The 14,516-nt window shown below is 42.7% G+C and overlaps 1 protein-coding gene across 1 annotated transcript; it reads left to right on the forward strand.

Annotated features, from left to right (window-relative positions):
- LOC8076442 (aspartyl protease family protein At5g10770) lies at positions 10,813-14,027 on the forward strand. The gene is made up of 4 exons (XM_021449806.1): positions 10,813-10,842; positions 11,482-11,708; positions 12,076-12,155; positions 12,745-14,027. Exons 1-4 carry the CDS (start codon positions 10,813-10,815, stop codon positions 14,025-14,027), a joined length of 1,620 nt encoding a protein of 539 aa, XP_021305481.1.

Genomic DNA, 14,516 nt, shown 5'->3' on the forward strand with positions numbered 1-14,516 from the left:
ACGGCCGCGGCGGCGCTGGAGACAGCCGCGGCGGCTTGAAGTTGAACGGCAGCGGCGCTGAAGACGAACGGCGGCGCTGGAGACGAACGGCGGCGCTAGACAAGGCGGCGGCTCAGCTTTGCTCGACGAAGACGAAGACAAAGGAACTGTGAGATCCAGGACGCCTATGCGCTTATATAGGGGTGGACCCTTTAGCACCGGACCGTGGCTGAAACCGGTGCTAAAGGATCTTTAACACCGGCTTGTAACATGAGCCGGTGTTAAAAGGTGATAACACACCACCCAGTGCTAAAGGGACCCTTTAGCACCGGTTCCAGCCACGGACCGGTGCTAAAGGGTCCTCAGACGGGCTCAAGCGGGGTCCTGAAATTTTCAGAATCCTTTAGCACCGGTTCCAACCATGGACCGGTGCTAAAGGGCCAGTTGAAAGCCCAAGTTTGGTTTTGGTAATTAATGACACCAAGTTACTAATGCCTTGTGTTTAAGTGATTTGAGTTAGGCATAGCAACACATGTGATGAAGGTGCATGGTGGTATGGAGAGGTGGCCACATAACTACAAAGGGATGAAGCATGAAGTGAAGATCATGGTGATAGACGAGGAGCAAAGTTATCAAGGCAAAGGTATAAACATAGGGTTTTACTTTTGCCGGTCTAAGATGAGTAGAGAAGTGATTGACCGGGTTTAGGATAGATAGCCGACTATCAAGAGGGGAAATCACGGTCATCTCTCGAATCAAGTGTTACTAAGTCTACATCTTGAGCATATGCATTAGGATCTAGTAAAGTGCTAACTTAACTCCTTTGGTGAAAATGTTTGTGAAAAGCTAACACACATGCACTTTGGTGGTGGACACTTCTTGGTGTTAGCACATTTGCAAAGGAGGTGGAGTTCCTAGGGTTGAGAGGGGTGTGGCTTTTGAGAAAAATAAATGTATATTTTCTATTGCGCCGATGGGAAATTTGGAGAAGTCGCGGGAATGTTTTCTCACTGAGAAACACTCACCGAACGCTGAGTGCAGAGGCACCGGACGCTGGCCTTAGAGTCCGGTGTGCTTGACCCTGCTAGGGTTGAGCACCGGACGCTCCGTGAGTGCGTTCGGTGGTTAACGTCCGGTGTGCGGGCGTTTTGCGACCCTCTCTGCGCATGGGTCCGGTGAGCACCGGACGCTACCGGTACTTAGCATCCGGTGACCCTGCGGTTTGCGGAGCTCTCTGCGCATGAGTACGGTGTGCACCGGACGCGTCTGGTGTGAACCTACAGAGCGTCCGGTGGTGCGCAGGTGACCGTTAGAATCTGACACGCGGGATTCAAGAAGGACACGTGGCCTACCCCTGAGCACCGGACGCAGGGGGTAGAGCGTCCGGTGATCACTTGGTAGCGTCCGGTGCCCACGATTTCAGCCTAGTGAAAGTTGCCAACGGCTAGTTTCTTTGAGGGGCTTATAAATTGAGGGTGGCCGGCTTTGGGGAGTACTCTCTTGCACTTTTAATTACTTGAGGCATACATTGAGCTAGAGAACACTCCCTCCACTCATCTCCTTGCTTGATTGCTAATCCTAGTGAGATTGAGTGAGATTCAAGTGCATTGCTTTGAGAGTTGCATTTAGTGGCACTTGATTCTTGAGTTTGCTGCGGATTTCTTGTTACTCTTGGGTGTTTCCCGACGCCCTAGACGGCTTGGAGCAGCGGTGGTGTTGAGCTTGTGATTGGAGATTGTTTCGAGCCTCACCAAGTGATTTGTGTGGGGTTATTGAGCCTTCCCCGCGGGAGATCGCAATTGGCTACTCTAGTGGATTGCTCGTGGCTTGGAGGATCCCCATCTTGTGAGTGGATGTGCGGCACCCGCTGAGGGTTTGGCTTTGGATTGCCAATTAGCTCGTGATCCATCAAGTGGGTGTATCGCCACAACGAGGAGTAGCTTGCCGGGAAGCAAGTGAACCTCGGTAAAAAATCTTGTGTCATCTCTTGTCGAGGATTCTCTTGTGATTGTGAGTGATTAATTGGATATATCTCTACTCTACAATGTTGGTATAACAATCACTCTCCACTCCTTACTTTCTTGTATACCTTGCTAGTTGTTTAGCTTGTTTAGTTTAGTCTTCTTGTTTAGGAGTGTAACTAGCCTTCTCTTGTTGTTGTGCTTTAGTGTTTAGCTTTGAACTAGTTTGTATAGGTGGCTTGCATAGCTTAGTTGAGCTAGTGCTAGAATTGCTTCGCCATTTGTTTTACTAACTCACTTGCTTTGTAAAGTTTGTAGAAATTTTAAATAGGCTATTCACCCCCCCTCTAGCCATTTGGACCTTTCACCTGTGCACGTTTGTTTTTTAGGTTTAGCTTTTTAAAGTGTTTATATATACACTATACATTATTAATTGTATAGTAAATTAAATATTTTGCATAATATTTTTTAAAAAGTGACATGAATTTTATTTTTATTTAATGTACACATGAAAAATTTTAACATTAAATATCTTAGTGTATTTTTAAAATTTTCAAAAAGTTTGTAACTAATGTTTAGTATTTGTTAATGCAGAAATATATTATTTCAATAAATTTTAAAAAACTATATCCAATCAACGGGAAATCTATTTTCAAATCAAATTGACGTTAAACTTTTTATTTTTGTCATTTATTACTCAGAATGCGAGTAGGGTACAATTTTTATCAAATAAAAAATCTATTTATCATATAAAAATGTAGATCTTGATGAATACACACTTTGACAGAACACTAGATGGTCCCAAATGGAAAAGTCATGAATACAAAGTTTGTTACACTCGTCAAATTCTACATTTGATCTAATGCTCCCAACTATATTTGAAAATGGATTGGTTATCCATAAATGAAAATAAAGAAAGCTTGATTTTTTTTGTTTCGGCTTGTCGAAAATCGGTCGGTTGGGTTGGTCCGACCAAGAAAGGCATGAGAGTGGAGAGGCGGAAGTGAAAGACTGGCTACCAATAAAGATCCCTCACTGCACACTTTCTATAGTTCTGTATCCAGGATCGGGCCTTGTTTACTTCCACCCAAAAAACCAAAATTTTTCAAGATTCTCCGTCACATCGAATCTTTAGACGCATGCATGGAGTATTAAATATAGACGAAAATAAAAACTAATTGCACAGTTTGGTCGGAATTGATGAGACGAATCTATTGAGCCTAGTTAGTCCATAATTAGACAATAATTACCATAAACAAACGAAAGTGCTACAGTGTCTCGAAATCTTTTCGTTCAGGAAGTAAACAAGGCCTCGGCTGCATGCTCTAGTATGGAATCGGGTGTTTTCATTTGTAAAACTTTGAACCACTCAATTTTGAATTTTGAAAAAATTCATAGCCACGCATTGGTTTTCGAAACCCTAGATGGTCTCGACTGGAAAAGTCATGAATACCAATATTGTTCTACTCATCAAGATCTACATTTAATATATAGACCATTTTTACATTTGACAAAGTGTTGGGAAGGTGTAGTTGAAAATCCACAATTCTCACATATAGTTTCATATAGTTTGTGTGCGATTCAAGATTTGGTGGATATTAGTAACTTAAACTTTCTCAAATGGAAAAATTGTCTATATAAAAAGTTTTGATCTTCATGATATCTGACAACTTGGTATTCAAATTTTTTCATTTTAAATAATTTAGTTTGTCATTTGACCAAGTTTGACCAAAATCTGTCTTGGATTTTAAACACATGTGCTTAGGATTGACTCAAATTTATCCAAATGGAAAAATGGATAATATATCAAATATAGATCTTCATGATCTCTAACAACTTTGTATTCAAAACTTTTTCATTTCAAGTCATCAAATGGGTCATTTGACCAAGTTTGACAAAAGTCAAAGAATTGGTTTTTAGAAACACACACTTTGACCGAACCCTAGATGGTCCCAAATGGAAAAGTCATGAATACAAAGTTTGTTACACTCATCAAGTTCTACATTTAGTCTAATGGTCAACGTTTCATTTGGAAACGTTTAAACCACTCAATTTTGAATTTTGAAAGAATTCATAGCCACACATCGGTTTTCACAACCCTAGATGGTCTCAACTAGAAAAGTCATGCATACCAATATTGTTCCACTCATCAAGATCTAAATTTAATATATAGACCATTTTTACATTTGACAAAGTGTTGGGAAGGTGTAGTTGAAAATCCACAATTCTCACATATAGTTTCATACAGTTTGTGTGAGATTCAAGATTTGGTGGGTATTGTTAACTTAAACTTTCTCAAATGGAAAAATTGTCTATATAAGAAGTTTGGATCTTGATGATATCTAACAACTTGGTATTCAAAATTTTTTCATTTTAAGTAATTTAGTTTGTCATTTGACCAAGTTTGACCAAAACCCGTCTTGGATTTTAAACACATGTGCTTAGGATTGGCTCAAATTTATCCAACTGGAAAAATGGACAATATATCAAATGTAGATCTTGATGATCTCTAACAACTTTGTATTCAAAATTTTTTTCATTTCAAGTCATCAAATGGGTCATTTGACCAAGTTTGACCAAAGTCAAAGCATTGGTTTTTAGAAACACACACTTTGACCGAACCCTAGATGACCCCAAATGGAAAAGTCATGAATAAAAAGTTTGTTACACTTATCAAAATCCACAATTCTCACATATAGTTTCATACAATTCTCACAATTCTTACATTTTACAACACATACTATTAATCATGACTTTATATTAAGCGGGCACAACAGTGAACTTCTTCTTGACGTATGACCCTTGGTTATGATCCTGCCGTAACCATGGAGTATCCTCATTGTTTAACAAAATGCTTGGGTCTTTGTTGACTATGAAGGGCGGAATTCGGTCATCCCTTTTGTAATTGCCTGACATATCTGACTTGTCCTCAATTCTCGCAATGTTTCTTTTCCCAGAAAGGACAATGTGGCGCTTTGGCTCATTGACGATTGAGTGGTCATCATTTTTTCCTCTCTTTGGTTTCGTAGACATGTCTTTCACATAGAACACCTAACTCACATCCGCAGCAAGGACGAATGGTTCATCTTTGAACCCCACTATTGTTAAGGTCCACGGTTGTCATCCCATACTCCTTGTCGACTGTTACCCCACCTCCGATCATCTTCACCCATTGGCACCGGAACAAGGAACTTTAAAATTAACTGCATAGTCTAGTTCCCATATGTCTTCTATGCGTCCATAATATGTTTGTCTGTTCCCATTTGGATCCGTGGCATCCACACATACACCACTGTTTTGGTTGGTGCTCCTTTTATCTTGGCCTACTGTGTAAAATGTGTTACCATTTATCTCATACCCTTTGTACATGAGGACATGCCACGATGGTTATCTGGTCAACAAATAAAGTTGCTCATCAATGTTTTCATCACCCTGACATTTTTGGGCAACCAATCGCCAAAAGTTTGCATGTGCTGACGCATTATCCAAGCTTCATTCTTCCCGGGCCACTAGGACCGTAGGAAATCTTTGTGTACCTCGACATATGGTTCCACCAATGAGGAGTTCTGTAGAACTGTGTCGTGCGCTTTATTGAAGTAATCGTCTCTCGTACCAATATATGTTTTCTTTCCAAGTGTTCCCTTTTCACTGAGTCTGCCCTCGTGTCGAGATTCAGGAATGCCAATTGGATCAAGGTCTGGAATAAAGTCAACACAGAACTCTATGACCTCCTCTATTCTGTAGCCCTTGGCAATGCTTCCTTTTGGCCGGGAACTACTATGGACATATTTCTTTAGGACACCTATGAATATCTCGAACGGGAACATGTTGTGTAGGAACACTGGACCGAGAATATGAATCTCTTTGATCAGGTGAACTAGGAGGTGTGTCATGATATCAAAGAAGGATGGAGGGAACACCAACTCAAAGCTGACGAGACATTGAACGACATCATTCTGCAAAGTAGCTAGTTGCTCTGGATTGATTACCTTCTGAGAAATTACATTGAGGAATGCACATAGCTTTACGGTGGCTAGACCTACGTGTAGAGGTAAAATTCCTCAAGTGAATCCTTAGACTTCCCGTAGACACCCATGAATCCGAGCAAGTTCACACAAAGATTCTTTGTCAGATGCATCACGTCGATCGCGTTGCGGACCTCTAGGACATTTCAGTAAGGTAGCTCGCAAAATATGGATTTCTTCTTCCACATGGGTACGTGTCCCTTGGCATCCTTGGGAATAGGTTCGCTGCCTCGTTCCTTTCTAAATACCACTTTTATATCCTTGACCATTTCGAGTACATCATCCCTGGTTGGATTGAGATGCTTGGTCTGGTGGTCTGCCTTGCCTTTGAAATGCTTGCCTTTCTTTCGTACTAGGTGGTTCATAGGAAGAAACTGACGGTGGCGAAGGTACATGACCTTTCGACATTTTTTCAAAAATACACAGTCAAGGTCTTCATAACAGTGTGTGCATGCATTATATCCCTTGTTTGACTGGCCTGAAAGATTACTCAGAGTTGGCCAATCATTGATTGTTACAAACAGCAATGCTCGTTGGTCAAGTGCTCTTGTTTGTACTCGTCCAACACGCGAACCCCTGGTTTGCTCAATAAAAGTTAAAGTTCCTCAACTAATGGCCTTAGGTAGACATCGATGTTGTTGCCAAGTTGCTTTAGTCCTTGGATAAGCACCGGCATCATAATAAACTTCGCTTCATGCATAGCCATGGAGGAAGGTGGTAGATACATAGAGTAACTAGCCAAGTGCTATGACTACTGCTCTGCTCCGCTAAAGGATTCATACCATATGTTCTTAAGGTGAACCGTAAGTTTCTAGCATCATCTGCAAAATCTAGGAATTCTCTGTCTATCGCTCTCCACTGGGATCCATCGGTAGGGTGTCTCAGCATATTGTCTACCTTAATACGGTCTTCTTTGTGCCACCGCAACAACTTTGCATTGTCCTTGTTTTTGAACAGACGTTTTAAACATGGTATTATAGGAGCATACCACATAACTTTGGCAGGAATTTTCTTTCTATGACGTTCTTCACCCTCAACATTGCCAGGATCATCTCGCTTGATCTTATATGGTGATGCCTTACATACCGGACATGCATTGATGCAGTCATTAGGACATGCGTGTATATTCTAGATTTCTATCCCAAAGGGCAGACAACCTGTTTTGCTTCATACATAGTGGTGGGCAATTCGTTGCCTTTCGGAAGCATCTTTTTCATGATGTGCAATAACTGCCCAAATGCCTTGTCAGATGTACCATTCTTTGCCTTCCTTTGCAGCAATTCCAGTGTGGTACCCAGCTTTTTTTGCCCATCTTCAGCGGTGGGATATAGCGATTTCCTGTGGTCCTCTAGTATGCGTTCGAACTTGGCCTTCTCTTTCTTACTTTCACATTCTCTTTATGCATCACGGATGGCATCACCAAAAGCATCATCGGCCCGATCATCTTCTGCCGCAACCTCTTCTTCATTATCTCCCCCATTTTAACATCATCGAAGCCACCGTACTGAGCAATAATATCCGTGTGGTCCAATTCTTCTTCTTCTTCACCTTCATCCATTATAATCCCGCTTTCTCCATGCTTGGTCCAATAAATATAGTTTGGTACGAAACTAGACTTTAATAAGTGCGAATGAAGAGTCCTTGAGTTAGAATATTCCGTCAAATTCTTGCACACAACACATGGACAACACATGAAACTGTCCGTCTTGTTTGTCTCGGCCACACTTAAGAAATAGTGCACGCCATTAATAAACTCTTTGGAGCACCGATCGGCATTATACATCTAATTATGTGTTACCATCTACATTAAATATAACATATATATTATGAAAACCATACACATATAGTTTCTCATCTTATTGCACAACATGTCTAACACACATAGTTGATTAATTCAAGCAAGCTTGGCTACAACAAATACAATCGCAATTAGCACTAAAAAACTAAAACTAAAATGCACTTAAGCAACATAATTATGCCTTGTTTAGATACGAAAAGATTTTGATTTTTGCTACTGTAGCACTTTCGTTTGTTTGTGGCAAATATTGGCCAATTATAGACTAACTAGGATTAAAAGATCGTCTCGCAATTTACAGGTAAACTGTGCAATTAGTTTATATTTTCGTCTATATTTAATACTTCATACACGTGTCGAAATATTCGATGTGACAGGGAATCTTGAAAACTTTTTGGTTTTCGGGGTGAACTAAACAAGGCCTTAGTTCGCGTCCGATCCCAACTATAATAGATAGATCATTCGCTTGATCAACATCGATGGACTCCTTTCGCCGGCTCACTGCCTCATCACCTTCAGCCTCAACCGCCTGTGCAAAAGATTTCTTGATGTGTTGAATGTTTTCTTCCTCCTAGTACCAACCTGTACATCCGCCGGTACCGTCCCACTGAAAGTAGATGTGAGAATCAAAAGTTTAAGTATTATCATTAAAAAAAATAAGCACATATATAAGCAAATGTCTGGAAATAACTCACATTACGATCCGGGCACCTATAGAATATACGACCTTTGTTTATTCCCTCTTTCGACACTTTGTACTCTGTCACAATCTTCTGACCACACTTGCCGCAAGTAGTGAGATGGAGTTCCGGCTGGTCTTGCTTTTGAACCCATTGAGAGACCGAGGACCCGGTCACGGTAGCCATCTACTATCCATACTCAATTTTTAAACAATTATAAATTCCACATTTTCTAGTAAACATGTATGATTAAAGAAGAACCTAATAATATTCTTTATTTGTCTAGTTACTTCAATAAATTTTCTAAATTATACAATGGATATTATGTAGTAATAAAAAATTACCAAGTGACAAACCAATTAATTTGAACTATCCGACTTTCTAAGATCATTATTGTAAACTATATACATTAACTAAATTCCAATCCTCTCATGTTCTAATATATATATAAAGAAAAACAGATTTAAAAGATACTATAATTCATCGTTGCAAACTACATTAATACTAGGTCAACAATTATATATATATATATATATATATATATATATATATATATATATATATATATATATATATATATATATGGATACTAATTCAAGTGAATGATTCAAAAATAACAAAGTGGATTTGAGCTAAAAATGATGGGAAAATCACAAGCCAAAAATAATATGAAAAAGACAAGGAAGGATGAAGTTAGTCACCTCCAAGCATGAAGAGACGATGACGGAGTCGAAGAAGATCAACGATGGGCGTCGGAGATGAAGAACAAAGGAAAAACAAAATGCAAGCTCTAAGAACAATGGTGCTCTCTGGTTTCAAATGATCCCCCAGGCAGAGGGAAGGAGATAGCCGCGGCCTATAAACCAGACCTTTAGTACCGGTCCAGAGCATAAACCGGTGCTAAAGGGTCACCTTTAACACTGGTTTGTGCCACGAATCGGTGCTAAAGGGTTTGGCTCGGCCCATGGCACTGGCCGGTGCTAAAGGGAACCCTTTGGCACCGGTTGGTAACAAGAACCAGTGCTAAAGGGTCCCTGCCCCGACAGCACTTGTCAGTAGCCATTGGGCAGGCCCCTTTAGCACCGGCCCGTGTTACAAACCGGTGCTAAAGGGGTCTTTATCCCCAGGCCGCGAAAATACCGAGGTTTTTGGTGATTTTGGGCATCGACTAATGCCTCGTTCTGTAGTAGTGAGCCCGCTAACTCATGTATGATTTTGAATTTGTCATACTCTAGTTTTTTTTAATTTCGTCATATACTAGTTAGCCCAAAACAACAGGCCCTATCAATATTTGGTGCAAAAAAAAAAGAAAATATGGTTGCAAAAAGTATCAAACTCAAAGAAATTAAGTTCAAAGAAAAACCCAAAAGACAATTTGTTAAATTATTTTAACAAAATATAATTTTGTGACTTTGTTACTTGTATATTATGCATATGGTAAAACTAAAAATATTCTCGACATATATGATGCGGTTGGGAACAACAAAATTTTGCAGCACATGGGATTCCCAACAACCTGCGGGGAACTAGCAAAATGTCTTACCATTTGAGATACTCATTCTATGACTCTTAATTTCCTCACTTTAAGTATTTTTATTTATTTATTACTGGCCCAGCATCACAGTCCCTCAAGCTGACCCAGCATTTTTGTTTCTAAGATTAATTGGAAAACAAAAAAAAACGGTTTGCGGGAGTTGGACCCACGACCTGCGACACGACAACAGACTGCCTTACCACTACGTTAATTTTCACAATGACAAAATTGTCAAAATTTATTTTCCTTTCCTGTTAACCCAAAATGGCCAAAATTTATGAAACCAATTTTTACAGTTCTGGTAACATGGTCTGTGCAGCAATTTTTAGAAATCTGTTGTTTGACACTAAATAGTGGGGTCAACCTATATCAAAAATTCCATTTTCATACAGTTTCTTATTTTTCATGCTTCCTCTTTGTTTGCTTGCCAAGCTTTTAACCTTTTCTGTAAATGGTTGTTTGATCATAATGTAGTGTCTTATGAAACCTTGGTATGAAGCTACTATGCTTTAGGTGAATTAAAGTCTTGTCTTCTCTGTCGGAGAAAAGATATGCACCTACTACTTGGTAATGAACTCACCCTTAATTACTACCATTAATTTTAGGTCATAACTGATCTGCTATACTTGACAACACTCACATGACCACCGGGTCTGATACAATTGACCGGCATAATCAGCATAGCCATATGGACATTGGAGGTGATGGATTCTTACTATAGTTCTATAAGTTATGTTTGTATGACGAATGCTTTCTTTCTTGCTGCCCTTGTTTAGATGGCTTCACCATCATAATGACAACACCCTTGTGGCTGATGTAGTTGATGGCCTTACCCAACATGGTCACCACAACCAGATTACCAATGCAGGTGATAGTTTGTTCATCTATTTTTCATATTTGTTATTGTCTCAGTTGATCAATATTTCTATGCAAAGCTTTAAATTCATGATCATCTTGGATCAATGTTTGCTTTACCTAATTAATTTCAATGACAATGTACATTTACAACTAGGGGATAGGAGAGAAGAGACCGACGAAATAATATGGGACTTGTGCAAGTTGTCATAATTAAAGAAAGTGGTTCCTCTTGTTGCTGCAAAGTTTGCTAGTGAATGCACCATCATAGTTAGGAACCATGTGGCTATACTCCCGTATTGGAAGCTATACGAGAAAGAACCTGCATCAAGTTAAAGTGAGAAAGAACGAAAAGAGAAAGGACCAAAAGAGAAAGAACCTGCATCCGCGTACGTTGATCTATTCTTAGGAAAAACTAAAGGTACATACATTCGAGAAAATGGCTATTATAGGACTGCAATCGTTGTGGCTTCTCTTAAATAGGACTCTAAACATTTGTTTCTTCCAAATAGGACTCCAAATATTGTTTGTAAGCTCTAATAACATTTTAATAATATTAACTATTTTTTCTCATCTTCTAAATAAATGTATTTTCGTATATGACCTTATTACCCTTGTACAAACGATTCATCTGCCTGTTTGTCGTACCTAGTCCGTCTCCTCGTCTACTTGCGCCGCCGCGTTCGTCTGCAAGAGCGCGCCGTCGCTTGTCGCCATGCGGAACAAGGGACTCGACATGGCGCTGCACTGCACGGCGATGGCCGGGAGCAAGGGTGTGGTGGCCTGCCTCCTGTCCAAGATGCGCACTGCTGTCGGTGGACCGGACGAGGCGGCTGCGCTGCGGGCAAAAAACTGCCTAGGCGCCACTGCTTTGCACGGGTCCGTCTGTCTCAGGCGTGCTTTGGTCTCTTGATGGCCGAAGCCCCCGAGCTGGCGTCAGTGACAACTGAGGATGGTGTCTCGCCCAGGGAGCAGCCAGGGAGGGGCAAAAGAGTCCTGACATGATCAAATACATGTATTTAGGACTTAAAATATGGTTAATTGTATTAAAATATCATTAGAGCATACAAACAATGTTTACAGTCCTATTTGGGAGAAGCAAATGTTTCAAATCCTATTTGAGAGAAGCCACATTGATTGGAGTCCTATAATAGTTATTTTCTCCATACATTCTCTGGTCCTTTCCACATTTATTCTTAATACAAGATTCATTGTTTGTTGTTTTATGCCATAAATTATTGAACAGCCACAGGGGACTTGAGCAATGGTGCATGAAACATCTGTACCACTACCATCTTGCTGAACTTCCATTCCACGGTAGGAGTGGTAAATTCCAGCAAGTTATCCATGGCCCGGCCGGGCGTTACACCCAAGCCAATGTGCTTTCGTATGCATTAACGCAACGCTTTGGGCTCAACGCGGAAGCATGAAAACAAGGTTAGAACCAAACACGAAAGGTGAGAATGACTATTATATTATACTTGATCTACAATCATCGTATACGAGAACGCTACAAGAACAATGCTGGCTACTCGCCCACTCCTATATATATGCCCCTGCTCCAACTACGACTACTACCACTGGCAATAATTTCCAAGTATACTCACCGAGCTTACTGAAGAGCACCAGCAGTGACTGCAATCATGGCTTCGGCCGTTCCCCCTCTGCTAGTCTGTTTGCTGCTTATTGTTTGGCCCTATCTTGGCTCCTCCTACCACACCAGCTACACCCATGGCGGAAGGCACTACATTCTCCGTTCCAACAGAGACCCACGGCAGCCGAAACAGACGCCGACCTGCTCCTCCGCACATTCTGGTGAAGCATCACCATTCACCATAATGTTCCTTGTTAATTGTGGTGTACTGGTCCATATATATGTGTCATGTTAACTTGTAACCTACTCCTAACATTGTAGGGACGAGCAGGAGGGACACATTGCCTGTGGTGCACCGGCTGAGTCCATGCTCCCCTCTTGGCGCCGCACGGATCCAACAGCTGGAGAAGCCATCCGTGGCCGACATCCTCCACCGCGACGCACTTCGCTTCCGCTCCCTGTTCAGAGACCACAACCACGGGTCCGCTGCACCCGCACCGACATCACCTGGAGCTGATGGAGGAGGGCTCTCGATCCCCAGCAGGGGCGATCCAATCCAGGAGCTGCCCGGTGCGTTCGAGTACCACGTCACGGCTGGCTTTGGCACTCCGGTGCAGCAGTTCACCGTGGGATTCGACACGACTACCACCGGTGCCACGCAGCTGCAGTGCAAGCCGTGCGCCGCCGACGAACCGTGCCACCACGCCTTTGACCCATCCGCGTCGTCCTCCATCGCTCATGTCCCCTGTGGCTCGCCGGACTGCCCGTTCAATAAAGGCTGCTCCGGACACAGCTGCACTCTCAGCGTCTCCATCAACAACACTTTGCTCGGCAATGCGACGTTTTTCACCGACAAGCTGACGCTGACGCCGTGGAACATCGTGGACGACTTCAGGTTCGTGTGTCTCGAGGCCGGGTTCCGGCCGGACGACGACTCCACTGGTATCCTCGACCTCAGCCGGAACAGCCACTCTCTGGCGTCTCGCGCCGCGCCTTCCTCGCCGGACGCGGTCGCCTTCTCCTACTGCCTGCCGTCGTACCCGAGCGACGTAGGCTTCCTCTCCCTCGGCGCCACCAAGCCGGAGCTGTTGGGACGCAAGGTGAGCTACACCCCGCTAAGGAGCAACCGCCACAACGGGAATCTGTACGTCGTGGAGCTCGTCGGGCTGGGCCTCGGCGGCGTGGACCTCCCGGTCCCGCGCGCCGCCATCGCCGGCGGAGGCACGATCCTCGAGCTGCACACGACGTTCACCTACCTCAAGCCCAAGGTGTACGCGGCCCTCCGCGACGAATTCCGCAAGTCCATGTCGCAGTACCCTGTGGCGCCGCCGCAAGGAAGCCTGGACACGTGCTACAACTTCACCGCGTTGAGCTCCTACTCGGTGCCGGCCGTGACGCTCAAGTTCGACGGCGGGGCCGAGTTTGACCTCTGGATCGACGAAATGATGTACTTCCCCGAGCCCGGGAGCTACTTCTCCGTCGGGTGCCTTGCGTTCGTTGCGCAGGATGGTGGCGCTGTGATCGGGAGCATGGCGCAGATGTCGACGGAGGTGGTGTACGACGTGCGCGGAGGGAAGGTTGGGTTTGTCCCGTACCGCTGCTGATGGAAGATCACAGCTAGCATATATGCACGTCTGCATGCGCAGGGTGAAGAGCAAGCATGCCATGGGTGTGTGCTCCTTTTAACATCTTTTATCTGTAATAAGATAAGGCTCAGAGAACTCGCGCGTGATGCATTTTCGAGGTACGGAGCTACTATGTCCGTAGGCGGTTGAATAAGCAGTACCAACAGCTATCAAAAGCTAGTTCTATATGCTGCCTCTGTTTGTCAAGTTTGCCAACACAAAGTATACCAGTTTCTGTTATGTTTGCGAATATGGTGTTTTTTTCCACTTCTCTAGACTTGAATGGTGATTTTACTTCTACTATTTAAACTTTGTGATTTTGCCCTTGTCTTTTTAAAATGAAGCAACTGTTTGCCCCTACTTTATAGCACCGTGAGGATGAGGCGAATTAAATGGCAAAAAAAAAAAGAGAAAAGAAAGCAGAGCACCCACTCCAATGTCTTGTTTACTTTCACTCCAAAACCTAAA

This window comes from Sorghum bicolor, chromosome 10 (assembly GCF_000003195.3).
Source record: "Sorghum bicolor cultivar BTx623 chromosome 10, Sorghum_bicolor_NCBIv3, whole genome shotgun sequence".
NCBI lineage: Eukaryota > Viridiplantae > Streptophyta > Magnoliopsida > Poales > Poaceae > Sorghum > Sorghum bicolor.